The following is a 24,210-nucleotide window of genomic DNA, read 5'->3' as shown; positions in this document are numbered from 1 at the left end:
TCATACAACACGTCCACGTCATTGCAAAAGTGATTGCTTATCAGAAACACCTTACACTGATTACATTTTTTCGTTAACATAATATGTATTGACCAAAAGCGTTGTGCAAAAGGGCAAAAACCAAAAATTACTGCATTCCATTACACGTAATGCTCACTTGAGTTCTCGACAAAATTTTGACATTTTTGACATTTAATGTTGACAAACTCTTTTATGTCAGCTGGAGCTGGATTCACGTTTTATTTTCATGTTATTTTAATGCCCCTGCTAAATCTAAGGCAATTTTCTCGAAAATGGGCAAGCTAGACGTAGCAATATTACGCTATTTAACCAGTGAAGATTTTCGTGTACTCACAGCGGTAAGTACCACCCAGTAAGTTGTTGATAACTACTTTGTAACCTCAATACTAATATTTTTACTCTTTTCAGGTGGAAATGGGTATGAAAAATCACGAATTAGTTCCTGGCTCCCTCGTAGCATCTATTGCGAACCTCCGACATGGTGGCGTGCACAAATTAATGAAGGAGCTATGTAAACACAGGCTTCTAACCTATGAACGTGGAAAGCAATGTAAGTTAAAGTTATAACTACATTTAACACTAGTTTTACAATACAAAAATTACCTCTTTGAGCTGATAGCAAAAATAGAGATTTATAGAGACAGTTAAACGTCTTTTTACCCGACTGCGCCAGAAAGGAGGATTATGTTTTTTCAGAATTGAAATTAATAAGTGCCATCATTTTACAACAATATTATTTTTCCAGACGATGGCTATCGTCTTACCAATGCGGGCTATGACTACCTGGCTCTGAAAGCGCTGACCAACCGTAAAGTAATTGCCTCATTTGGCAATCAAATCGGAGTGGGGAAAGAGTCCAACATTTACACAGTCGCTGATGAGGATCGCAATCCACTGTGCTTGAAACTTCATAGGTGAATTTAAATGTTATGTTTGTTCCTCCTTATGTTTGTTGCCTCCCCCAGGGATTTACATTATTCCAAATATTATGTGATTATCTTAAAAAGTAATGATATGAACATCCACTGCTTGAATTTTCAATTGTATCTTCACAATTGAACACAAGTATTATGCAAGTTCTTGCTAATTCACAATCATTGTACTTGTTAGGTTGGGCCGAACATGTTTCCGCAACGTCAAAGATAAACGCGACTACCACGCGCATCGCAACCGCGCCTCCTGGCTTTACCTGTCACGTATTTCGGCCACCAAGGAGTTTGCCTACATGAAGGTAAGAAAAAAGTGCAAATAATTATACATAAAAAAGTCACCATTACAGAACCGATTTGCTCATTCTTGGGGCGGATGGAAAATGAACACAACAAAAAAAAGTAATGTACTTTATTCTTATTCAAAATTTATGTTTTACAGAAATATAAAGAGAACATGAATACATGAATTTATAAAATGTAGGCTGAAACTAATAAACTTTTTCTTACATTCTAGGCACTATATGACAGAGATTTTCCTGTTCCAAAGCCAATAGACTTCAACAGACACTGCGTTGTGATGGATCTGGTGCAAGGAGGGCCTTTGTAAGTATTAAAACCATAATATCTACATTACGTTAGACTTTTTTTTAATTATAGCTTTACATTCCACATTTAAACAGTTTTTTTTTAATTAATCGGTATCTCTTGTTTGTGGCCCCACTTGGGTAAAACCCTCCTCCATCATTTTCCACCTATCCCTGTCGCTGGCTATGTGCATCTAATTTTTCCCTGCCTTGTTTGTTATGTCATGTACATTAGACGTAACAGTTATGATACTATTCTAGAACCTTACTTTAAATCACCCGGTTTTATCCTTTCAATCTTGCTTGTTTCACAGAACCCACGTAACAGAAGTGGAAGACCCTGGATCCTTATACGACGAGCTGATGAACCTGATTGTACGTCTCGGCAACTGCGGCGTCATCCACGGAGACTTCAACGAGTTCAACATCATGATCGACGAGGCTGGCCGTCCCGTCATCATCGACTTCCCACAGATGGTGTCTACTTCCCACCCCAACGCTGAGCTGTGAGTATGGTTTATGTATTCAGGGTGGACAGACAGAAGTAGAATCAATTGCAGGAGACTTAAATACAATGTTGATGAGGCTGATTCATGGTGGACAAACAAAAATAGAATCAATTACAGGACTTGAATACAATGTGGATGATGCTGGCTGTTCTGTCATCATCGAATTCCTGCAGATGGTGTCTACTTCCCATCCCAACGCTGAGCTGTGAGTATGGTTTACGTATTCAGGGTTGCTAGACAAAAGTAGAATCAATTACAGGACATAAATACAACGTTGATGAGGCTGTTCGGTCATCATCTACTTCCCGCAGATGGTGTCCACATCCCATCCCAACGCTGAGCTGTGAGTATGGTTTATGTATTCAGGGTGGACAGACAGAAGTAGAATCAATTACAGGACTTGAATACAACGTTGATGAGGCTGGCTGTCCGGTCATCATCGACTTCCCACAGATGGTATCTACGACACAGTCATCCCAATGCTGAACTGTGAGTTTATATTACGTATACAGGGTAGTTAGGCAAAACTAGTTATTTACAGAGACTTATTAGTCGACGATACTGGCCGTTCCCATACGGTGAATGGCTTCGATGGTTTCTTTATTTACCTAAATTCATGTGTTAAGTATTTTGGTTAAACTGGAGCCTTCCTGTGTCACCAAATTCCATGTGTCCTTGTAGATTTTTAACTAAAACAACTTCTTTTTCAACAGGTACTTCGACCGTGACGTAAAGTGCGTGCGCGAATTCTTCAAGAAGCGCTTCGGCTTCGAAAGCGACTTGTATCCACGGTTCTGTGACCTGGAGCGAGATGATGAGCTGGACGCTGAGGTGGCTTGTTCGGGCTACAAGCGGAACAGAGCTGATGAGGACCAGCTACTCGAGGTAAATGCCAAAATTAAACAACAGCTATTACAGCCAAGAAATACTTCGGTTTCGAGAGCGACCTGTACCCGCGGTTCTCTGACCTGGAGCGAGATGATGAGCTGGACGCTGAGGTGGCTTGTTCGGGCTACAAGCGAAATAGAGCTGATGAAGACCAGCTACTCGAGGTAAATGCCAAAATTAAACAACAGCTATTACAGCCAAGAAATACTTCGGTTTCGAGAGCGACCTGTACCCGCGGTTCTCTGACCTGGAGCGAGATGAGCTGGACGCTGAGGTGGCTTGTTCGGGCTACAAGCGGAATAGAGCTGATGAAGACCAGTTACTAGAGGTGGGTGAAACGAAGCTAAGTGGCGGCCGTACATCGTCGCCTTAGAATTACCACACACAGACAATCTAAAGCAGTCAGCATCAACTGTTCTAAGCTAAGACTAAGAGTAGGCGCACACCGTTGATTTTTCGTCGGCCGATAGTTTAGTCGGGCAGTTGATCAGTATGGGCATGTATGGGAGTGCGCACACTACGCCGATTCAATTTGGCCGATTCTTCATACAAATGAAAATCGGGCACAACTATCGGCCAACTAAAAATCAACGGTGTGCGCCTACTCTAATACAGTGAATGACGATATTCTATAGACGCTGGAGTAGTTTTGAAAACTTTTCGTGGTATATTTCTAGACGGAATTACCGCTCTGTCAGAGATGATTCAGAGAAAAATAAACAGCAATAGAGGTCCTGAGTGGTGGCCAAGGACTGGAAGAAGCAGCGTATATATGCTTTTTTCCCAACTGGGAAATCTGCTAAGTTCCACTTGAACCTGGTTAATTCGTCGAAACGCTGTTGGGATGTATTTCTTACAATATTTTGAATCTTATCGCCTCGTTGTAAAGTCCAAGAAATATTATAACTTATTTGCCCGCGGCTTCACCCGCGTGAAATTTAGTGTCACAGATCGGCATAAATTAAAGCCTGTATGTTTATCTGGTTTACAAACAATAATACGTTTCAACAAAATCCGTTCAGTAGTTTTTGCGTGAAAGAGTAACAAACATCCAGACATCCAAACTTTCGCATTTATAATATTATAGTAGGACAAGTCTAAAATCAATCATATTTTGTTATAGGAAATGGGCATCGGTCTAGCGGTGAGCGACGACGAGGAAAGCGCAGGTGAAGATGCCGAGGAACCTGATAAAAACACCAACTATACTGACGAAGAACTTGCGGCGCTCAGGAAACAGGTAAGACTGCATACTGGACCGCATATCAGTGTCCTACATTCATATAAAGCCTGTTCCGTGAGCACGTAGAATTTTGTCCAATAACCCCAAGCTACCCATCCTTATCGCTCGCGCGTAATTATGTTGCTGTCGCGCTCGCACACTCACTGCGGGCGCCCGTCGCACAGTCGCGACAGCAATATAATTACGCGCGAGCGATAAGGATGGGTAGCTTGGGGTCATTGGACAAAATTCTACGTGCTCACGGACCAGGCTTTAGATCGTTTCATCCACGAAGACGCGCCCCACCATTCTTCCGCTAATGTTTGAGTGTTATCGGTACACGCTAAATCATCTATGAGTACACACGCACACTACAATAATGCCTCGGATTGCTCGGATCAAACTCCCCGCACCCCGCGCGACCGAGACCAAAATTGGTGGGGCGCGTCTTGGTGGATGAAACGATTTATGAAAATTGCTATTGCACTTCGTTTATTAGTCTTATTTTGTATCGTTTTAAAATGATAGGGAACTCTGATAGTGTTGCCAAGTTCGTCAATTTCATGTGTTGTTGATTATGTCGATCAATTTTTATATTTGTTTACAACTTACAACCTTACGTAATATTAATTTACAACAAAAAGCTTTATAACGTATCATAAACAATATTTTGAGTCCTTTATTTAAAGCAAGTAATTTACGTGATCATTTGATACGAAAATAAACTCATTCAACCACAATCGTTGATATGAGTCACGTACTTGAAAATTAAAATAACCTGTGCAGAAAACATTTGCAATATTATGCACTCGAAAAGTTAATAATTATAGCAACGTAAGTTTCTTCACAAGTATTTTGCACTTACAGTAGTTAGTTATTGTTTTCAAAGCAATGTTCATCTATTCAAGATAATATTGATGTCGACATTTTCAGTTGGACGACTCAATAAGGCACGACGAAACGAAAAAGATATCAGATATCGCCGACAAAGCTGCCTCACTGAACATAGCAGACAATCCAGACACAGAAGAAATACCGGAGCTAGTTCCAGCGCCCATAGACAACGAAGAAGGCAGAGACAATGTTGGAGAATTGGACAAAAATTCACAGAAGTATAGACTGGCAATGATTGAGAAAGCATTGTCAGATGTAAGGTCAATGAGGACGTATACCTCTGCCAGTACCATAGCTCCTGAGGTAGTGAAGCAGCAGGTGAAGAAGAATCTAGAAGATAGGCAGAAGAGAATGGAAAGAAAGAAGGCGATTGCGAAGGGAGAAGCGAGCGCCGTCACGCGGCTGAGAAGGGACAATCGTGAGACCATTCGCGAGAGCCACGGACTGTGGGGCTGGGATGAATAAATGTATTTTAATGTTGATGTGGATTTTATTTATTAAAATGTAAACGTTAACAGTAAGGCCTCAGCCTCGAGTTTAGCGGGCAGCGGGGCGGGAGCGGCGGCGGCGCGGGAGCGGCAGGATCTTATGCGTAAAATCAAATAGACCGGTTCTCGAAAACAGCGGCGCGGGAGCGGGCAACGAGCGGGCAGCGCACTCCTTCTTTTGCCCACAATAAATCGAGCGTTAGGAATAAATTTGAATCGAAATAAAATTGTCGCCGTTGTTCAGACATTTCGTTTGCGAATAAAAACAAATATCTCGACAACACAACCTCGAACACAACACTTCGCCGCTAAAGCGCCGCGCGAGCTGCCCGCTTGTTTCGAGAACGGGTCTGCGTTGCCCGCCCCGCTCCCGCGCCGCCGCCGCTCCCGCCCCGCTGCCCGCTAAACTCGAGGCTGAGGCCTAAGGCTGCCTAAATTAATAATTATAATTTATTGAAAGTTTACGCACAGTCAAATTATTTATTAGTACGGAAGACTTTTTGGAGCCCTTACACGTATACACGGTTTGAATTACAACTTTTCTCTACCACCACTCAGGTGTGTAAAATGTTCGAAACACAACAGCGAAAGTTCCGATCCGAATCCGTAAAAATACGGACTTGAAAAATGTTAGACAAATCGGATCTAGCTCTACAGCTCTAAGGCCCGGTCTAAGCAGAACGGAGAAGTGTCGGGAGGAGTAATTTTTCTATAGAATTTGACAGCGGCGAGGCGCGGTGCGGAGTGGTCTTAGTCGCGCAACAATTTTCCATATCAAGGCCATGTATGCATACCTGGAATCAAGTTCAGTAGAAAGGCTGGTAATACGCGTCGTCATCGTTGGCTTCGACGTATAAAGTTTATCACCACGATGCGCATCCTTGCCCGGCTGGTTCAAAAAAGTAATCGCGCGGTTTCTGGGTGGTTCTCATTGGCACATCATTGGCGAGACATTGAGACGGGTACAGTTTGATGCAAATGTAGCAAAAACCGCGCGGTGTCTGAACCTGGCCTTACCCTGCTAAATTAGATTTGATGCTCCCACTCCCCAAAGTCTCGGTTTCCACCAAGAAACGGAGAAAAGAGAAGATGTGTCGGGCGAACGATTTTTCTATAGAATTGATGAATGCACGGAGAGGAGAAGTGGGAATAGGTAATGCAATCTGATTGCTTAAAACAATTCTCCGCTTTGTTCCGGGCGTCGCCAACAATTTTTTCAAATGTCGCGCAACAATTTTAAATCAGCCTCAGTAGAAAGGCTGGTTATCCGCGTCAATGTCGTCGGCGGCGGGCGGCGCGCCGGGCGCGGGCGTGTACTCGGGCGGCGGCACGTCGTTGCCCCAGTTGTGCTCGCGCACGTATAGCAGCTGCAGGTACATAGGCTTCAGACCTAGTTCGGACACACGCGATAACCGCGCGGTTTTTGGGTGGTTCTCATTGGCGAAACATTGAGGTGATAACAGTTTGATGCAAAGGTACCAGAAACCGCGTGGTGTTTGAACCTGGCTCTACACTACTACATTAGATTGGATACTCCCATATTCCCACACCCCAAAGGCTCGGTTTCCACCAATAGACGGAGAGAAGAAGAGAGATGTGTCGGGCGAACAAATTTTTCTGTAGAATTTGGCAGCGGCGCGGAGCGGAGAGAAGTGGAACTAATGAAATCTGATTGGTTATTCGAAACACTTCTTTCGGCTCCGCCTTGGTAGTCGCGAAACAATTTTCCATAACAAGGGGGTTACGCGTTACGCCGTATTGGAATCAGTAGAAGGGCTGGTTATCCGCGTCGTCATCGTCGGCGTCGGCTTCAATGTCGGCGGCGGGCGGCGCGCCGGGCGCGGGCGTGTACTCGGGCGGCGGCACGTCGTTGCCCCAGTTGTGCTCGCGCACGTATAGCAGCTGCAGGTACATAGGCTTCAGACCTAGTTCGGACACACGCGATAACCGCGCGGTTTTTGGGTGGTTCTCATTGGCGAAACATTGAGGTGATAACAGTTTGATGCAAAGGTACCAGAAACCGCGTGGTGTTTGAACCTGGCTCTACACTACTACATTAGATTTGATACTCCCATATTCCCACACCCCAAAGGCTCGGTTTCCACCAATAGACGGAGAGAAGAAGAGAGATGTGTCGGGCGAATATTTTTTTCTATAGAATTTGACAGCGGCGCGGAGCGGAGAGGAGAAGTGGAACTAATGAAATCTGATTGGTAATTCGAAACACTTCTCTCGGCTCCGCCTTGGTAGTCGCGAAACAATTTTCCATAACAAAGGGGTTACGCCGTATTGGTATCAGGCTCAGTAGAAAGGCTGGTTATCCGCGTCGTCGTCGTCGGCGTCGGCGTCAATGTCGTCGGCGGGCGGCGCGCCGGGCGCGGGCGTGTACTCGGGCGGCTGCACGTCGTTGCCCCAGTTGTGCTCGCGCACGTATAGCAGCTGCAAGTACGCCTCCACGCAAAACAGCTGGAAAATACAGTTTTGGAGTGTCTGGTCCGGGAGCACGTAGATGTTGTCCAATGACCCCAAGCTACCCATCCTTATCGCTCGCGCGCAATTATGTTGCTGTCACGCTCGCACACTCACTGCGGGCGCCCGTCGCACAGTCGCGACAGCATTGGGTGATAGTACGCAGAACTGACGGCCGATGGGGCAGAAAGGTTCTGGAATGGAGGCCGCGTACCGGAAAACGCAGCGTGAGACGTCCACCTACTACGTGGACCGACGACATCGTAAAGGTAGCAGGGAAGCGCTGGACGCAGGCCGCTACCAATCGATGGGGGAGGCCTATGTTCAGCAGTGGACGTCCTATGGCTGAAATGATGATGATGATAAGGATGGGTAACTTGGGGTCATTGGACAAAATTCTACGTGCTCCCGGACCAGACTATACAACATTCTATTACTAAGGCCTATAATAATGAAAGTCGGCGAAGAGCGATTGCCGCATATTTGGTGCAACTGCAGATACACTGGAAGATCTGTGTGGAAAAGCACAGACGACGGTAGGTCAAGCAACCTATACAATGGGCAATCATCTTATAAGGGGTTTGTTCGGTACAAAACAACAGCTTTTATCCTAATGATACTCCACAGCCCCCTTACGACCATAGGCCGGTGAAGTGTTTACAGCTCATTTGCATCCTGGGACGTTTCGTATCGTGCTAGCGAATTGTCGGTACAGTGTATAATAATAGATAGTAGGTAGGTACGTATGCATACCTTACGTCTTTGGAGGTACCTTCAAGCTTATAGGTGTACCCGAAGAGGCTGGTGGATATCTTGGACTCGGAGACGGTCAGGTAGTTGTCCTCATTGAAGAACGGGTATCCTTGCACGCGGTAGGAGCCCGCCTCGATTGGACAGGACATCCTGAACAATATTACACGATGCGTGGATAAGCTGGCTGCTATTGCCGCTAGCAGTTCATCATTTCAGCCAGAGGACGTTCCACTGCTGAACATAGGTCTCCCCCAATGACTTCCAAAGTTCCACATCGCCCGGTTGCCCGTTTGGTAGCTGCCTGCATCCAGCGCATTCCTGGTACCTTTATGTAGCATGGTAAATGTGTAGTTGCTACGGTAGGTAAGTACTCGAAATTTAGAGTTCATAACATCTAGCTTCCTTATTGTGGTTGAACATCATGTCCCACTTTGGTGGGAGAAAATAAATTGTAAAAAATAAATATTTTTTGCAAAAAATAGATTTTAATGGTGACACATCACATCGCTTTTTAGAGAATAAGATTAATCCTTTCCATTACGATCGAGCTCATAGAAACCGTATTTATGTTTGTTGTTTATTAGTCCTACTTACTTACGTATCTGTAATGTTATTATCGCAGAGCAGTTGATAAAAGAACAGAATACAATTCTTTCAGTTAATTAAGACTGAATTGAAAAAACTTGATAACTGATAAACTGAGGTTAAACGGGATCTCGTTTCTTTTGGGTTGTGTTTATAAAAACAATAATAAATAAAGATAATGTATAAATGAAATCTCTCAATTGTTCAATTTTAAAAAATTTAAATATTTTGGGCATATTATCACCGCAGATCTGAGTGATGATGAAGACATTTATAGATTTGAGAGAGAAAGCTTAGAGCGCTGCAACGGTGAGAAGCAATACGTTTGCACGCAGGAGGTCAAAATTACCCATTTTGACGATGATTCTGGCTACACGGGAATTGCAGTGTAGGGAATCATTGTGATATAATACCTACACTTACAGAGCGTGTGTATCTAACAAAGATATATCTACCTAGGTGTGGTGTGGTGAAAAAACATGGTGTACAAGTCCTGTTCATCAGGCGACGCGTCCTCGCTGCATCCGTTCTTCACCACCGAGAACGACTTGAAGTAGTCGCAGGTCTCCAGGTTTCGCATGTCCTGGCACTTCTGCATCGTGCCCTGTCAACGTCCACGTAGTTATTGTGTTACCGTACTAAATAAACTTGCACAAAACGATGTTAAATGCTGGAAGTTTTATTACGAGATCTAATTGGAAGACTTACAGAAGCTTAAAATTTGAGGTAGAGTGCCGCAGTTAACCGACGGCCAATCGAAAGAAAGAAATCGTCGCCTAAGTGAAAAGCCCAAAGTTAATACGTTGATTTGATTGACAGACACTATAGGCCATTTTTTCTTCTGGGAATGCATTAAGTTGCACATCTACGAGTTCAGTGGGACTAGTGGGTTATGTGGGCTTATCCTGCCTGTAGGCAGGGCCTACACACTAAAACCTGATGGTGCCCTGCAAAGTCTTTGGAATGGAAACGGAACTGCGAATTATTGTCCGGTCTAGTCGGTCTAGACATAGACTTACAGCAATATCTGACTGCTAGTTTGTTACCTTAATAATCCAGCCATTAGTGATGTTCATAGACACGTTGAAATACCCCGAGATGGTAGAGTCGTATATCTTTGTGTAGATCGCCAGTTCTGACACGGTGATGACTGACTTCTTCTCCTTGCTACACGGCCCCACCCTCGTGGCCAACAAATTGGTTGGGGCTAGAGAACATTGGCTTGTTTTAATGAAACACATTAAATAGATCAAGGTTAGGCAAATGTGTCTGATTGAAAAAGGTCTGGTTGTGACCGGATTGCAACTCTTATAGCTCCCATTGCTTTTAAATTGTGCTAGGACGGTCAGACTGTAGACCATTTCGGCGTGTTTAGTCCGAGAGCCTTTCGAGTGATGATATTTTAATATCTTTTTAATGATAGATTGATTTATAATGATGGGCGTTATCTTTGCTGCTCATCTTAACATACCTAATTATTACTTGCAATTGCGATCAGTTGTTACTAACACATTATGTAAATGGACTGCGTGGACTCGACATCATGAGGCGTACCTACTATAAGATAAATTAATTTGTACGCGTTTCTATGGTTTTTGTGATTTCAGAGTGGTAATGAAATCAACTCAGCTACGCACCTTTTTAAATGCTTTTTTCGTGGAGATTTGCATGTTACAAATAGTTATTTTTGCATTTTGAAATAGCTCATGAATTTCATGAAACGTTGTTTGGTCTTTTAGAAAGAATTACCTATTCGTCTATTGCTCTCTGTTGGCTTTCTTTTTTTTTGTGATACCTACCTAATTATTAATTTAGTTATTGATAGGTATTGCTTTTTTTTTTGAAACCATTAAATATATCTAACAGCTTTCTGAAAGAGATCGCATGTAGCGATAAGCTCAATTTGTTTATTGTTCTACTGTTTGCATTGCGTTAACAATCTGATTCTTATCGGTTACAAATACACAATTTATTATGAAACTCCTTGAGTTATCTGAATACAACACGTTATTATTCTGTCAACAACATGGTGATAAGTGGAAGATTGTTTTTTACTCCTTGTTAACGATAAAGTATGTGTTATTGCGAAGATATTATCGTCGCATAAAGCATAATAATGGAAACGTTTTCCGTAATTTATGGCAAACTAGCTGACCCCGCGAACTTTGTTCCGCCTTAATGGCAATAAATAACGGGATAAAAAGTATCCTATGTCCTTCTCCTGGCTCTAAACTACCTCCCTGACCATTTTCAGCTAAATCAGTTCAGCCGTTCTTGAGTTATAAGTGGAGTAACTAACTCGACTTTCTTTTATATAATAGAAGATAGGTACAGTGAACAGCACATCAGACTATACATTTTTATTGCAAAGTAGCACTTATTACGACCACAAAAGATGCCATAGTATTTAGCTTAACGTGCTGTTGTCTATACATACAATTTCCTATCCGCATTTAATGTTAGATCGCATTTTTATTTATGGTTTGTTTCTATTACATTATAATATCTAGTAGTCTTAGAAGAGTATAAAATACCTTATTTTATTCGTTTTATAGAATGTCTGGGTAAATAGCAATATTCCGAATACCCCTAGCGATTCCAATTGAAATCAATCGATATTCGATGATTGCGCGTAGCAGAATAAATAATAATGGCGGCCAGCTGCCGGACCATTGTTAACACAGTGGACCCAGTGGGGGAGCTGACCTATTGTTATTTCACTAATCATTCATGTTATCATGTAGTAGAAGATTTAAGATGGGCATAAAAAGCTTTTCGCTTACTAGGTAAGTTAACTCACTCAGTTAACTCTAAATATAGAAACGGCGCATAAATATTGTAAACGTTTTAAGTAATAGGTGACATTATTATAAAACGTTTAAACATCTTTATTTACACAGTTGGTTTAAAACGTAACTCCTAGGCACAAAGTTACGCTGTAACAGACATAATGATGTTACACGTTGTATTTTCTATTTTTCATTATTTTTAAAATGATTTTCCCGTAGTAGTGAACAATAGATGAGTACATTGTAGTGTGAAAACTTCGATATTTCAGCAACTCTGCTGGTGATACAGAAGGTAGCCCCTTTGCCCCTATAAGGCAAGCCCATAGGAACATAATAATATAACGCAGTCGGGTAAAAAAAGCTACACCCATTCAGAAATGTTTTTGTGAATCATGTTTTATACAAGGTCTTTCGTCGGATTACTTATCTACCAAAATAAATTCAATATGAGGTTTTTTCCATTGCGACTAAAATAATATAATTGTACGTAATTCAACTGCATAATATTATTTATATTTGTAGACACACCTCCGATGCCAAATTAGCAAACCGGCCGGCATTTTGACATAGTTGTCCGCGCGTGACCGCCATTCACAACGTGCCACAATCACTGACCACAATTATAACAGTATGCAGTAGGATCACTCGGAACTCGGGTTCGATTCCCAGTGAGGGCAGATTTTCCTGTTCGGTTTTGTTAGTGGTAGGGCTTGTTCTAAGTCCGCCTGGCTAGCTACCACCATCTTACCTAAGTCTGTCGCCATAACAACAATGTTATGTTCCGGCAATTAGAGGTAAGATAGCCAGTTCCTCTGTAGTTGAGGATTACGGGTGAAGCTTGCTTCCACCTTCGGCCTGATCGTCACTTACCATCAGGTGAGATACAGGCCAAGAGCTTCCTCGTTGTGGATAAAAAAAACTATTCTGAAACTACACTCAACCTCTAGTATGAATTTGGTCCTACTCAAGAACATATTAAAGGCTCAGACTGGTAAAAATATTTCGATATAACAACCCTAGACGTTTCAGAGTTAGACTTTTGATAGAGAAGCTTTTCAAAGTGATGATCTAGTCCGAAGAAAAAAGCGTGCTTCTTCACCCAGAATCTTCAACCACAGACGAACTGGCTATCTTATTACCTCCAACTGCCGAAACACAACAATGCTCACAAAGCACGGAATGTTTTATTTTGGAGTTTGATTTATTAAAGCCGTCAATGAATAGAATATCTTTATTTGCTTCAATCATGAATCCATGGAAACTATTTTTTTCTTTCTTAGTGTCCCTAGTACGAGTAGTACAAGTAAATTAATAGAACCTAGGTAGGGTAACCGCTTAAAGCTTTCAGCTTTCTAATCACTCAACATCGTGGTGTTTCTTTTTCAACTAATAACCGAACCCAAAGAAATTAAAGAACTTGAAAACCTTGTTTAGCTCTCTTAACCATTTATTTGTCCAAGATGCGTTACAAATCGCACCACAATAGCAGCGGGCTTACTACACCCGCCTCTTTTGTCGTCCATTCGGTCCTTGTCTCCCCAAGTCAGTTGTGAATCGACCGAAGCCCCGCACGCACGCACCATGGCGCAAGATAACCTCACCGCGATGCTTTATAAGCCTAAGGACATGCAGCTGGTAAGTACCACTTAATATTTTAAAGTGACAGTCGTAGAAAATGCTCTCGTAGATTAATTTTGCGGGGAAATAATTTGGATATTGGATTGTACGCGCAGTTTCGCTCGATAGAGACGATACGGCTCTACTACGGTCATTTTATGAATTGGATAAGTTGAGCTCTATTTATTATCCGGATAATAAAGATCAGTGATTTTAAAATAACAAGCTGTTGATTTTTTTTATTAGGTTTTATTTTAGAACCTACTGATTTTAATAATTTTATGTAACTGTAATCATTTCTGTTTTTCTGTGAATTTTCAACGATAGCTAAAACTTTAGCTAACTTTAAAAAGATGAATTAATTTACGTATTGAAAAACAGAATTAAGTACTTTTTAATTACTCGTTTATTTATTTTTTATGATTTTAAATAATATGACGTGGTCAAAGTATGATTAAAGTTATCTATATTTTTTTGCTGCGTTACGTAAATTTTTATCAAAATTAATGCCCACTATTATAATTAAATGATATACAGTGATCCCGTAAAAATATTTTCTTTAACTTGAAAATGTTGTTTCGTAAATTATTTTATTAAAATCCTTTAACTCTTACGAAAATAACTCATCTAAGTATTGAATTAAATATTGTTTTTAAGATAAACATTCAAGTGGTCACTCTTTTTGTATGTTCAGTTATGTAATAAATAATTATGTATGTAGGTACTAGCTTTTGCCCGCGGCTTCACCCGCGTGAAATTTCGTTTGTCACATATCGTCATAAATTATAGCCTATAAATGTTAATCTGGGTTATAAACAATAATACTGTAAAGTTTCATTTAAATCCGTTCCGTAGTTTTTGCGTGAAAGAGTAACAAACATTCAGACATCCAAACTTTCGCATTTATAATATTAGTAGGATCATTATACATTTACATAACAAACTGTTGTTGCTCTGAAACAAATATCTAAATGAGTGTAATAAAATGATAATTAATAAACATTTATCTCTTAGACCCATGCAAAGATATAAAGATATCAGTTTATAGTTCTGACTTCTTACTTAACTGTCATTACTTGCATAGATAAGAGATTATGGAAGTCATACAACAACGTACAGTCGCGGAATGAAAAGGTTCGTCACCTTAGTGTCGGTTTTCGCTTGCACTAGGTACTGTAAGAATCAAACCTGCCAACATAACCGTGCAAGAAACAGTGCTGCTAACATTTAAATAAATATGACGTTTGCTAACGAATAAGGTTTTGCTTGTTTAATTTTCTATCCCATGCAATGTTACAAAGTGTAGTTTTTTTTTATTTAATAGAAATAATAATGGCAGGTTGAACCAACAAGAAGGTTTTAGTTTATCAATCATAATGATCTTGACAAGATAAATCGTCAAACAACTTTGATCTGAATAATTTTGAACTTTACTGACGAACAGTTAAATATTATTTTCTCTAACTCGAGATTATTCTGTAACATAGTTTCAAAAGGTAATATGTGCTCGCGATTCGTTGAAGGAATCAATTTGAAAACTGACGAACCTTTTCATTCCGTGACTGTACATACCTACCTACTTTTATGTAGCTACACTAGGTGCACTTTTGTAGAACTTACATATTTTCAAGAGACTGCAATTTTTATTTTCTTAAACCACTATATTATATTTCCAGATACAAACGCCGATACCACAAATAGCTGATGATGGTGAGTACATCATTGTATCTAGGGATTAACTGACATAGCCCGACTGATTAGCAAGCTGAAGTGGCAATGGGCAGGGCACATAGTACGCAGAACTGACGGCCGATGGGTCAGCAAGGTTCTGGAGTTGGGTCACGTACTGGAAAACGCAGCGTGGGACTTCCACCCACAAGGTGGACTGATGACATCATAAAGGTAGCAGGGAAGCGCTGGACGCAGGCCGCTACCAATCGATCAAAGTGGAAAGCATTCGATGAGGCCTATGTTCAGCAATGGACGTCCTTTGGCTGAAATGATGATGATGATGATGGGCTTAACTGACTCCTACAACCCGGTCGAGTTAACTGCGCAACTCGCTGGAATGCGACTCTCCCTAGCACTCAGCCGCTCATCTCCCCGCGTTCGCCCCGTTCGTACCAGTACCTCAGTACCAGTAGCATGAAGCATGAACAACTTTCGTCTTCGAATCGTTTGCGTATTCGGCAAAATTCGATACTCAACCTTCGAATTAAACGATAACGTGACAATTTTGATTCTCAAAATAAGTTTCGTGCAACCTTTTCTCATACTAAGTTCACTTTACGACACGTTCACAAGGGCGCTGTTGTAGTTTTCGTACTAAATCTTTTGATGGCGATTCGAATACGCAAACGATTCGAACTCGAAAGTTTTTCGTGCTAGCCGTACAGCCGTACCGTGCGTCGATGTGACGTCACGGCCGCCATGTGCGCAGTTGACTCGACCGGGTTGTAATTACAGTTTCACTGTAAAACGTCCTTGTAACTCAGTACTTTCTTTGAATGACGAATTATTTTTTATTTTCTACAACGATTGATTAATCTGAACTTGATGGTTGAAGTGATAATCAGGCTGAAGGTGAAAGCGAGCTTCAGCCTGAATCCTCAGAGGAGCCTGGTTGTCTTACTTACCGCCAACTTCTGAAACAACAATGCTGTTAACATTGTTGTTATAACGACGGACTTTTAGACGAAACATGTTGAACCTTATTGTTTTTATCTGACATCTGTACTGTACCATGTTTCTGTGCAAATAAATGAATTTGAATTTGTAGTTTAGCTAGCCAGGCGGACTGAGAACAAATTATAAGCCCTGCTAAGAACCAAACTGGAAGAAAATTTTGCTCCCACCGGGGGATCTCTGGGTCTGAAGCAGATGGTTATACCACTAGACCAGGGGTCTCCAAACTATGGCCCGCGGAGCATACCCGGCCCGCCACTGTCATCAATCCGGCCCGCGACAGCTTAAGACTAAGTCTATGTTTGCATAGGTGGGCAGAAAAAATTAAATTGTTATGGCCTTTGCAACCTTACGAAAAAAAAATTAAGGCCCCAAGGCTTCAAAGATTGGAGACCCCTGCACTAGACCATAGAGGAGGTTATATTAAAATTTAGTTGGAATATAGGTGTTATTTCTGGTCATGGTCAATGGTCACCGCAGAATAACAGCGTCGTGTTCTGGTTTTAATTAGGTACCACTCCAGAGCATGACACATGCTGAGCGGTGGCCAATTTTGGTTCTAACATATACTTGTTTTTTGTTATATGATTCTGTGTGTTATATTTTTTTAAGTTGGAACCAAATAAATGTTTTTCTTTCTTTCTTTCTTTCTTTCTTTCTTTCTTTCTTTCTAGTAGCCTAAAATGCATTTTATCGGTTTTGCAGAGGTGCTACTGCGCATGGACTGCGTGGGCATCTGCGGCTCGGACGTGCACTACTGGCAGTCCGGCGCGTGCGGACACTTCTTACTCAAGGAGCCCATGATCATGGGCCACGAGGCCAGCGGCGTCGTCGCCAAGGTAACACAATAACATGTCTCTCACCCGTATGACGTATATCCCAGTTGCGCGCCGTCCGCTATCCGTCCATTGCGTGCTGTGATAAAATCTTATCGATGATTTCAGACGTCAAGTGTATGGGCTTATCGCGTAAGATCGATAAAATGGCGCGATAAAAGCTTATCGCGGCGCGCATGCTAGGCCTACATGGCATAAGACCAGTGTTCTGTATATTGGAGTGAAAAAAAAATAAGTTCGATCTAATGCAACTGTATATTATTGGCCCTCTAATGGTGAACTTACACCTAAGGCCTGGTTTCCACCAAGGCGCAGCGGAGAAGTGTTTTGAATAACCAATCAGAGGAGGAATTGTGTAAAGCAATCGTAATCATTTGACAGTTCATAACGTACGATAAAGTCAGTTAAACAAAGCGTTTGACAGAATAATCGTACGTTATGAACTGTCAAATGATAACAATTGCTTTACACAATTCCACCACAGATTTCACTATTTCCACTTCTCTCCTCAACGCGCCGCCGCCGCTGTCAAATTCTATAGAAAAATTTGACTGCCCGCTTTGAAGCCTTGAACGACTTTATACGAAAAGCCATTGACTCCTAATGGTTCAGCAGTAGACGTTGTATAGCTGAAATGATGATGATGTTATTTCGATTTTGCAGAAACAATCGGGTTAGTTTGTAGTTAGTAGATATCCCGGCACTAGCTGCATATCTATGCACTGTTGTGTGTACCCGGTTTTATGCACTCGGACCGAGTGCCGACTCCGAGTGACTCGGTGTGTTTGTACACAACCGTAGTAAACTATCCACAGTGCCAGCGAATGACGTCATATCAAACTAAACACTGGCGTCTTTATGCGGTGGTAGTAGGTACTATTTTGCAAGAAAAATGTATAACCTGATGTGCTATTGACTGTATAGGACACGCCCGCGGCTATTTGCGTCGGAGTCGCCTTGAACTTCACTGTCGCGACGTCACAAGCGTGTTGATTGGAGACAGCTTAGGGGCCGGTTCGCAACCGGCTTTTTTCTATAAACTCGCGTAAATAATGCTTGATAACCATAATTATAATTTATTCAACTCTGAATTCTTTTATCTTAATGCCACACTTGTTTGTAACTAGTTATGGGTATCCATTTTAGTCGCTCAAATAATGCTTAAAAGTAACGAATCGAAGATAATAGCGAGACAAAATGAAAAACATTCATGCCCCTAAGAATGATTTCCGAAAATAGATACAGAAGCCAGAAGAGTTAAAATCAATACTCCCGAACTCTTTTTCGGTGAAAAATCAATCCTATTACACTACGATACAAAAACCCCCCCGCTAGACACCCCTAGTTCATTTCTCTTTGGCGGTGGAAAACGGGATTAAAGAGCTGAAAGAAAAAAAAAACTTCGCTTCAAACTCTCTTGTAAGATAACCTCTACTTTACCATGACGTATATGAAAGATACCTGAAAATGCAGCGTGAGACGTCCACAAGGTGAACCGACGACATCGCAAAGGTAGCAGGAAGGCGCTGGATGCAGGCCGCTACCACCCGGGCAACATGGAAAGCATTGGGGGAGCTAGGTCTATGTTCAGCAGTGAACGTCATATGGCTGAGATGATGATGATGATAATATGATAAAGGATAGGCCTACACTCTCCACGTTGGCCAGACGTGTTGGAGAGGCCCGTTACGGCGTTTCTTGACCGGTTGATTCGTAGAAACCGGCAGCACACACCCTTAGGCTGTATTTCTATCTATATATATGTTACGGCTAAAGATAGTTGTGAACATAAACTTAAGATTAGCCGGCTAAACTTAAGTTTATCTTCGAGAAGCAGCTAAAGTTCGATAACATGTTAGTTTGCGTCGTGATATTCCATCTTTAGCCGGCTAATGTGCACATTAGCCAAAACGAAACGGCTAAAAATGTGTTCGATGGGCGCGCCAGACCGGCGGAGGGCTTGAGGGGGCGGTGGGGAGACAACGCGCGTGCACTTTTATTTTGTAATTTTAAATACCTACAGAAGATTCTGTAATGACCAAATGGTTCCTTATTATTTTATTTTAATGATTAGGTAGATATTGTTTTAAGTAATTAATAATTTGTTATTGTAATAATTGTAATTTTGAATACCTACATAGGTACATAAAAGTACATGTGTAATCAAAGTGATTATTTTTATTAAAGTTTTCGTGTCAAAATAGTAAATATTATTACATTGTTTCCTTTTCAATTTCCTTCTACATTTTTAGCCAAGGGCCTGCGGTTACACTTAAGTTTAGCCGGCTAAAGATAGAAGAAACTAACATTAACACCTCATCAAAGATAAACTTAAGTTTAGCCGGCTAATCTTAAGTTTATGTACACACCTATCTTTAGCCGTAACATATATAAAAGAAAGTCGTGTTAGTTACACCACTTATAACTCAAGAACGGCTGAACCGATTTAGCTGAAAATTGTCAGGGAGGTAGTTTAGAGCCAGGAGAAGGACATAGGATACTTTTTATCCCGTTCGAAATAAAAAAAAACTCTGCTTATTTATTGCCATTAAGGCGGAACAAAGTTCGCCGGGTCAGCTAGTTAGAAATAACTGTAGCTTTAAATTCCAGCTCGGCGCCAAAGTGAAGACCCTCCAAGTGGGCGACCGCGTGGCCATCGAGCCGGGCGTGCCGTGCCGGTACTGCGAGTTCTGCAAGACGGGCCGCTACCACCTGTGCCCGGACATGCAGTTTTGCGCCACGCCGCCCTACCACGGCAACCTGGTGCGGTACTACAAGCACGCCGCCGACTTCTGCTACAAGTACGTAAACAATTGACAAACATAATATTCACTTTCAGTGGACTTTTTTGCGGTCAAGTGATTTGGTTGTATTGAAGAAGAAAAGTTTTCGAGAGCGAATTTTCGTCATGGAAATCCTTGAGGGAGGCCTTTGTCCAGCAGAGGACGAATTTTGGTTGAAGCTGTAAATTCTTAGGGTAGAAATGAGAAATGGGATTAATCTTATAATCAACTGCAACTAGCATTTAAATTCAAAGTGCCTTGACCAAGCGATTTTGGAATTGAACCTTCACGAATGCTTATTTATGAAAGTTTCGTTTGTTTTGTGTACTTCGCTCATGTCTATGGGGAATGGGACTAGTTTTCAACGTCGGTTTCGCAGTATTTATGTCAAGACGTTGATTGCCTTATGATTGACCAGTGGTGTCACTCCCCTAGATGGTAAATTTTAACGACAATTGCACAGTATAAAAGTCTTAAGGTCATACACACTTATCAACCCGGAAAGGGATCAATACCGTATCGCCTTTCGCCGTGCGGTCAGTCAGGCGTCCACCCTACTTAAACACGTAACGTGGTGTGCTTCGTCCTTTGCCTTATGATTGATTAGTACCATTTCCCCAGACTCCCTGACCACGTGACGATGGAAGAAGGCGCTCTTCTAGAGCCGCTGTCAGTAGCGGTGCACGCGTGCCGACGCGGCGGCGTCACGGCGGGCCATGGCGTCATGGTGCTGGGCGCCGGGCCCATCGGCCTGCTCATCATGATGACGGCAAGAGCCATGGGCGCTAGCAAGATCCTCGTCACGGGTGAGTTGGTGAGGCATCATCATTACAGGCACAAGACGTCCACAGCCGACATAGGACTGCATCTGCTCGGCCTTTTAGTCAGGCGGCAGCAAGATCCTCGTCACTGGTACGTCACCATTACAGCTGCGGGTCGCTCACAGCTGAACATAGGTCTCTAGATTGGCCGGTTTAGGGCTGCATACAGCACCTTGCAAACTTGATAGGGTCTTCTGCTCGGCCTACTCAGGACGCTAGCGAGATCCTCATCACGGGTGATGACGTCATCATCATTATTACAGCAACAGGACGTCCACTGCTGAACATAGGCCTCCCCCAATGTGACGGACAGCCATGACGTCATGGTGCTGGGCGCCGGGCCCATCGGCCTGCTCATCATGATGACGGCAAGAGCCATGGGTGCTAGCAAGATTCTTGTCACTGGTGAGTTAGCATTTCAGCAACAAGACAGACCTCCTCAATGATTTATAGATTGGTCGTTTGGAAGCGGCCTGCATCCAGCGCCTTTCTGCAACCTATGGTCATATTGTTGTTCACCTTAGGGCTCAAAGTCGTACCTATAACCAGGCCTGGCTCACTCCGCGCGGTACATACGATAATTACCTACAGCGAAGCGCCCCGCCGGCGGGTATTATATCAGTCGAGTGTCACGCGCGCGCCCGTCAGGACGCTGGCGTGCGTTGTAGTATGATTATAATTCTATGATCGAAGTATTATTTAAAAATGGACATAAAGAGAAAGAAATATTGTGCGGCGTTCGGGTGTTTAAATTCGAAAAGTAATCTACCGGATTTATCTTTTTTTTTCGCTTCCCAAAGATGCTGAAAGGTATGTTGGCCATGTAGGTAATCAATAATTCTTAGGATAGTATAGGAACCTAACCTACTATGAAGGTTTTCCACAATGAATGCATACTTACCTACATACGTACCTCATTACAAATAAGTAGATTAATTATTTTTTCACTAGACAGCAACCCTAACAGCGTAAGAAGAGTTCAGAGGCACGCGATAGAAAGAGACAAAACTTGTAGGTGAATAAAATTGTAGGTACGTAGTGCTGTGCGAGCTGAATTCCACTGTATCGCGTCGTAGCAAGACTCGCATTTATTTAAATCGTCTTGCGGAGTAATCCTTCTGTACCTGTACTATTACTTATTCTGTGCTATAACACAATCGAGCTAACTGCACACCTAGCTGGAAGGCGAATCTCCATGTGCATGTGGATTGAGTGATCCTTGCTTCAATCTTAACAAAAATCGAGGAAGTTTTACTTAAAATATGTTAACCCATTAACCGCACACCTCTCGCATTCGCCTCGTCCGTACCAGAGCGTCGATGTGACGTCACGCCTGCTAGGTGCGCAGTAAACTCGACCGGGCTCGATGTAAGCAGTATTTCTTTACCTATGGTCCACAGGATAATACTTAAATACTGCTTCAGAGCAAATACTCAGCTCCATTTCGACTAAAATATAAAGACACGGGTCTTAAAGCGACATTTATTAATGAGTTACATTATGTACTCACGGCTTGAAGAAAGTTTAAAATCTTATATTCAGCTCCATCTTCGTTTTTCGCAGACGTGCTGCAGTCGCGCCTAGACTTTGCCAAGCAGATGGGCGCGGACGCCACACTGCTTGTATCGCGCGATGACAAAGAGCCCGATGTCGTCAGGAAGGTGCATGAACTCCTGGGAGCCCACCCTGACGTCTCATTCGACGCTAGCGGAGTCTCCGCTACAGTCCGCATGTGTATGCTGGTAAGTGATCCATATTAGAGAAGCTACAGTCATCTTAGACTTCGCCAGATAGATGGGCGCGGACGCGACGCTATTGGTGTCGCGTGAGGAAAAAAAGCCTGATGTCGTCAGGAAGGTGCATGAACTCCTGGGAGCGCATTCTGATGTCTCATTTGATGCTAGCGGGGTCTCCGCTACAGTCCGCATGTGTATGCTGGTGAGTGATCCATATTAGAGAAGCTACAGTCAGCTTAGACTTCGCGAAGCAGATGGATGCAGCCGCGATGCTGCTGGATAGAACCCCATTCTTACATTAATTATTATTAATGAGAAATACATAGTTTTTTTTTCCGAATGACTATACTGGTAGCCGCAGGTAGTTTTTTCAACTTCACTGGGCAATAGGCGAGCACAGGGGGCTTTCAATCTCAAAAGACGGTTGTAAAACAGCTCGACTATCTATAAAAGTGGATCTACGCTAGATGAGCCGAGCCTAAATTCATGTGGAGACTCGAAGGAGCGCTCGATTGTGCTCCGTTTTTTGACGAACACAAATTTGCATCGTGCAAAAGAGAGTGATCGTTGTAGACTTGTTGTACGTCCACATTTGATACCGCGAGTAAAGCGGCTCGGCTTGCACTCGCTAGCATAGACCCACCTTTACAGAACGTTGCATTGTTCTAATCCATTGATAAAACTCATTTATTTCTGTAAATAGGCTTAAAAAAGCACTTTTACACGTCCCAGTATTAACCCTACCACTGCTTCAGGGCCAGTGCTGAGAAGAAGCAGTGCAAGAAACTCAGTCACTATTGTCAGCCTCTTTTTCAAAGGTTTACAGGCTTTATAATTTACAAAGTTATAAATATTTATGCGAGCTAGGCAGTATGCAGGTACTAGGCAGATGTTTGACAGCCTTTAGAAAATAACTTGTATATCTCCAGGCGACCAAATCCGGCGGCGTGGCGGTACTAGTGGGCATGGGCAGCCCGGAGCAGACGGTGCCGCTGGCCGGCGCATTGGCAAGGGAGGTCGACGTGCGCGGCATCTTCCGATACGTCAACGAGTGAGTAGCGCGAGGGAAGCGAGGGAATGTACTTGTGCGAGTAAGTGATAAGGGGTTACGGGTATACGATGAGTGAATGAATACTGGTTGCGAAAGAAAGTCAACGAGTGAGTAGCGGGAGGGAAGCGAGGGAATGTAGTTGTGCGAGTAAGTGATAAGGGGTTACGGGTATACGATGAGTGAATGAGAACTGGTTGCGAAAGAAAGAGGATGGTATGCGATGCTATTAAATGAGGAGGAGGGCTGATACTCGTTCGTAAAGGCTGATTAACACGTGTTAAGTAGATAAGTTGGTTTGGTTGGTGGTAGGGCTTGTTCTAAGTCCGCCTGGCTAGCTACCACCATCTTACCTAAGTTTGTCGCCATAACAACAATGTTAACAGCATTGTTGTGTTCCGACAGTTGGAGGTAAGATAGCCAGTTCCTCCGTGGTTGAGGATTCCGGGTGAAGCTCGCTTCCAACTTCGGCCTGATCATCACTTACCATCAGGTGAGATACAGGCCAAGAGCTTCCTCGTTGTGGATAAAAAAAATAAAAATAAGTAAC

General features: G+C 42.6%; 3 protein-coding genes across 4 annotated transcripts; 2 read left to right on the top strand and 1 right to left on the bottom strand.

Moving 5' to 3' along the window:
• Positions 1-191: 191 nt before the first annotated feature.
• On the top strand, positions 192-5,530 carry RIOK2 (RIO kinase 2). Of its 2 annotated transcripts, XM_028317250.1 has the most exons (10): positions 192-359; positions 430-571; positions 767-935; positions 1,132-1,252; positions 1,468-1,556; positions 1,852-2,043; positions 2,760-2,808; positions 2,976-3,098; positions 4,058-4,174; positions 5,090-5,530. In XM_028317250.1, the coding sequence occupies exons 1-10, from the start codon at positions 294-296 to the stop codon at positions 5,513-5,515; spliced, it is 1,494 nt and encodes a 497-aa protein (XP_028173051.1). In that variant the 5' UTR covers positions 192-293; the 3' UTR covers positions 5,516-5,530. The 2 variants fall into 2 exon arrangements, with proteins under 2 accessions (XP_028173051.1, XP_028173049.1); XM_028317248.1 differs by lacking the exon at positions 2,976-3,098 and having other exon boundaries at positions 2,760-2,931; positions 5,090-5,515.
• A 2,185-nt stretch (positions 5,531-7,715) lies between these two features.
• LOC114362009 (uncharacterized) lies at positions 7,716-12,694 on the bottom strand. The gene is made up of 5 exons (XM_028317247.1): positions 12,685-12,694; positions 10,392-10,552; positions 9,801-9,949; positions 8,757-8,910; positions 7,716-8,004 (listed from the first exon to the last, which is right to left on the bottom strand). The coding sequence occupies exons 1-5, from the start codon at positions 12,692-12,694 to the stop codon at positions 7,840-7,842; spliced, it is 639 nt and encodes a 212-aa protein (XP_028173048.1). The 3' UTR covers positions 7,716-7,839.
• Positions 12,695-13,545: 851 nt separating this feature from the next.
• LOC114362012 (sorbitol dehydrogenase) lies at positions 13,546-23,698 on the top strand. The gene is made up of 7 exons (XM_028317254.1): positions 13,546-13,769; positions 15,428-15,461; positions 17,142-17,275; positions 19,883-20,073; positions 20,677-20,861; positions 22,440-22,618; positions 23,542-23,698. The coding sequence occupies exons 1-7, from the start codon at positions 13,716-13,718 to the stop codon at positions 23,665-23,667; spliced, it is 903 nt and encodes a 300-aa protein (XP_028173055.1). The 5' UTR covers positions 13,546-13,715; the 3' UTR covers positions 23,668-23,698.
• The last annotated feature ends 512 nt before the right edge of the window (positions 23,699-24,210 follow it).

The sequence above is a fragment of the Ostrinia furnacalis genome, unplaced genomic scaffold (genome assembly GCF_004193835.3).
Source record: "Ostrinia furnacalis isolate ACB-3 unplaced genomic scaffold, ASM419383v2 OfSCF6106, whole genome shotgun sequence".
NCBI classification, from domain to species: domain Eukaryota; kingdom Metazoa; phylum Arthropoda; class Insecta; order Lepidoptera; family Crambidae; genus Ostrinia; species Ostrinia furnacalis.
This window is presented reverse-complemented; position numbering and strand designations above follow the sequence as displayed.

Excerpts from the sequence above, each read along its gene's own strand:
- RIOK2 (XM_028317250.1), top strand. The coding sequence starts at position 294 with ATGGGCAAGCTAGACGTAGCAATATTACGCTATTTAACCAGTGAAGAT. Across the intron at positions 360-429 it reads ATTTTCGTGTACTCACAGCG|GTGGAAATGGGTATGAAAAA; the intron begins GTAAGTACCACC and ends TACTCTTTTCAG. Across the intron at positions 3,099-4,057 it reads ATGAAGACCAGCTACTCGAG|GAAATGGGCATCGGTCTAGC; the intron begins GTAAATGCCAAA and ends ATTTTGTTATAG.
- LOC114362012 (XM_028317254.1), top strand. The coding sequence starts at position 13,716 with ATGGCGCAAGATAACCTCACCGCGATGCTTTATAAGCCTAAGGACATG. Across the intron at positions 15,462-17,141 it reads ACCACAAATAGCTGATGATG|AGGTGCTACTGCGCATGGAC; the intron begins GTGAGTACATCA and ends TCGGTTTTGCAG. Across the intron at positions 20,074-20,676 it reads GCCGCCGACTTCTGCTACAA|ACTCCCTGACCACGTGACGA; the intron begins GTACGTAAACAA and ends CCATTTCCCCAG.
- LOC114362009 (XM_028317247.1), bottom strand. Across the intron at positions 8,911-9,800 it reads TTTCACCACACCACACCTAG|GATGTCCTGTCCAATCGAGG; the intron begins GTAGATATATCT and ends AATATTGTTCAG. Across the intron at positions 8,005-8,756 it reads CCTCCAAAGACGTAAGGTAT|CTGTTTTGCGTGGAGGCGTA; the intron begins GCATACGTACCT and ends TGTATTTTCCAG.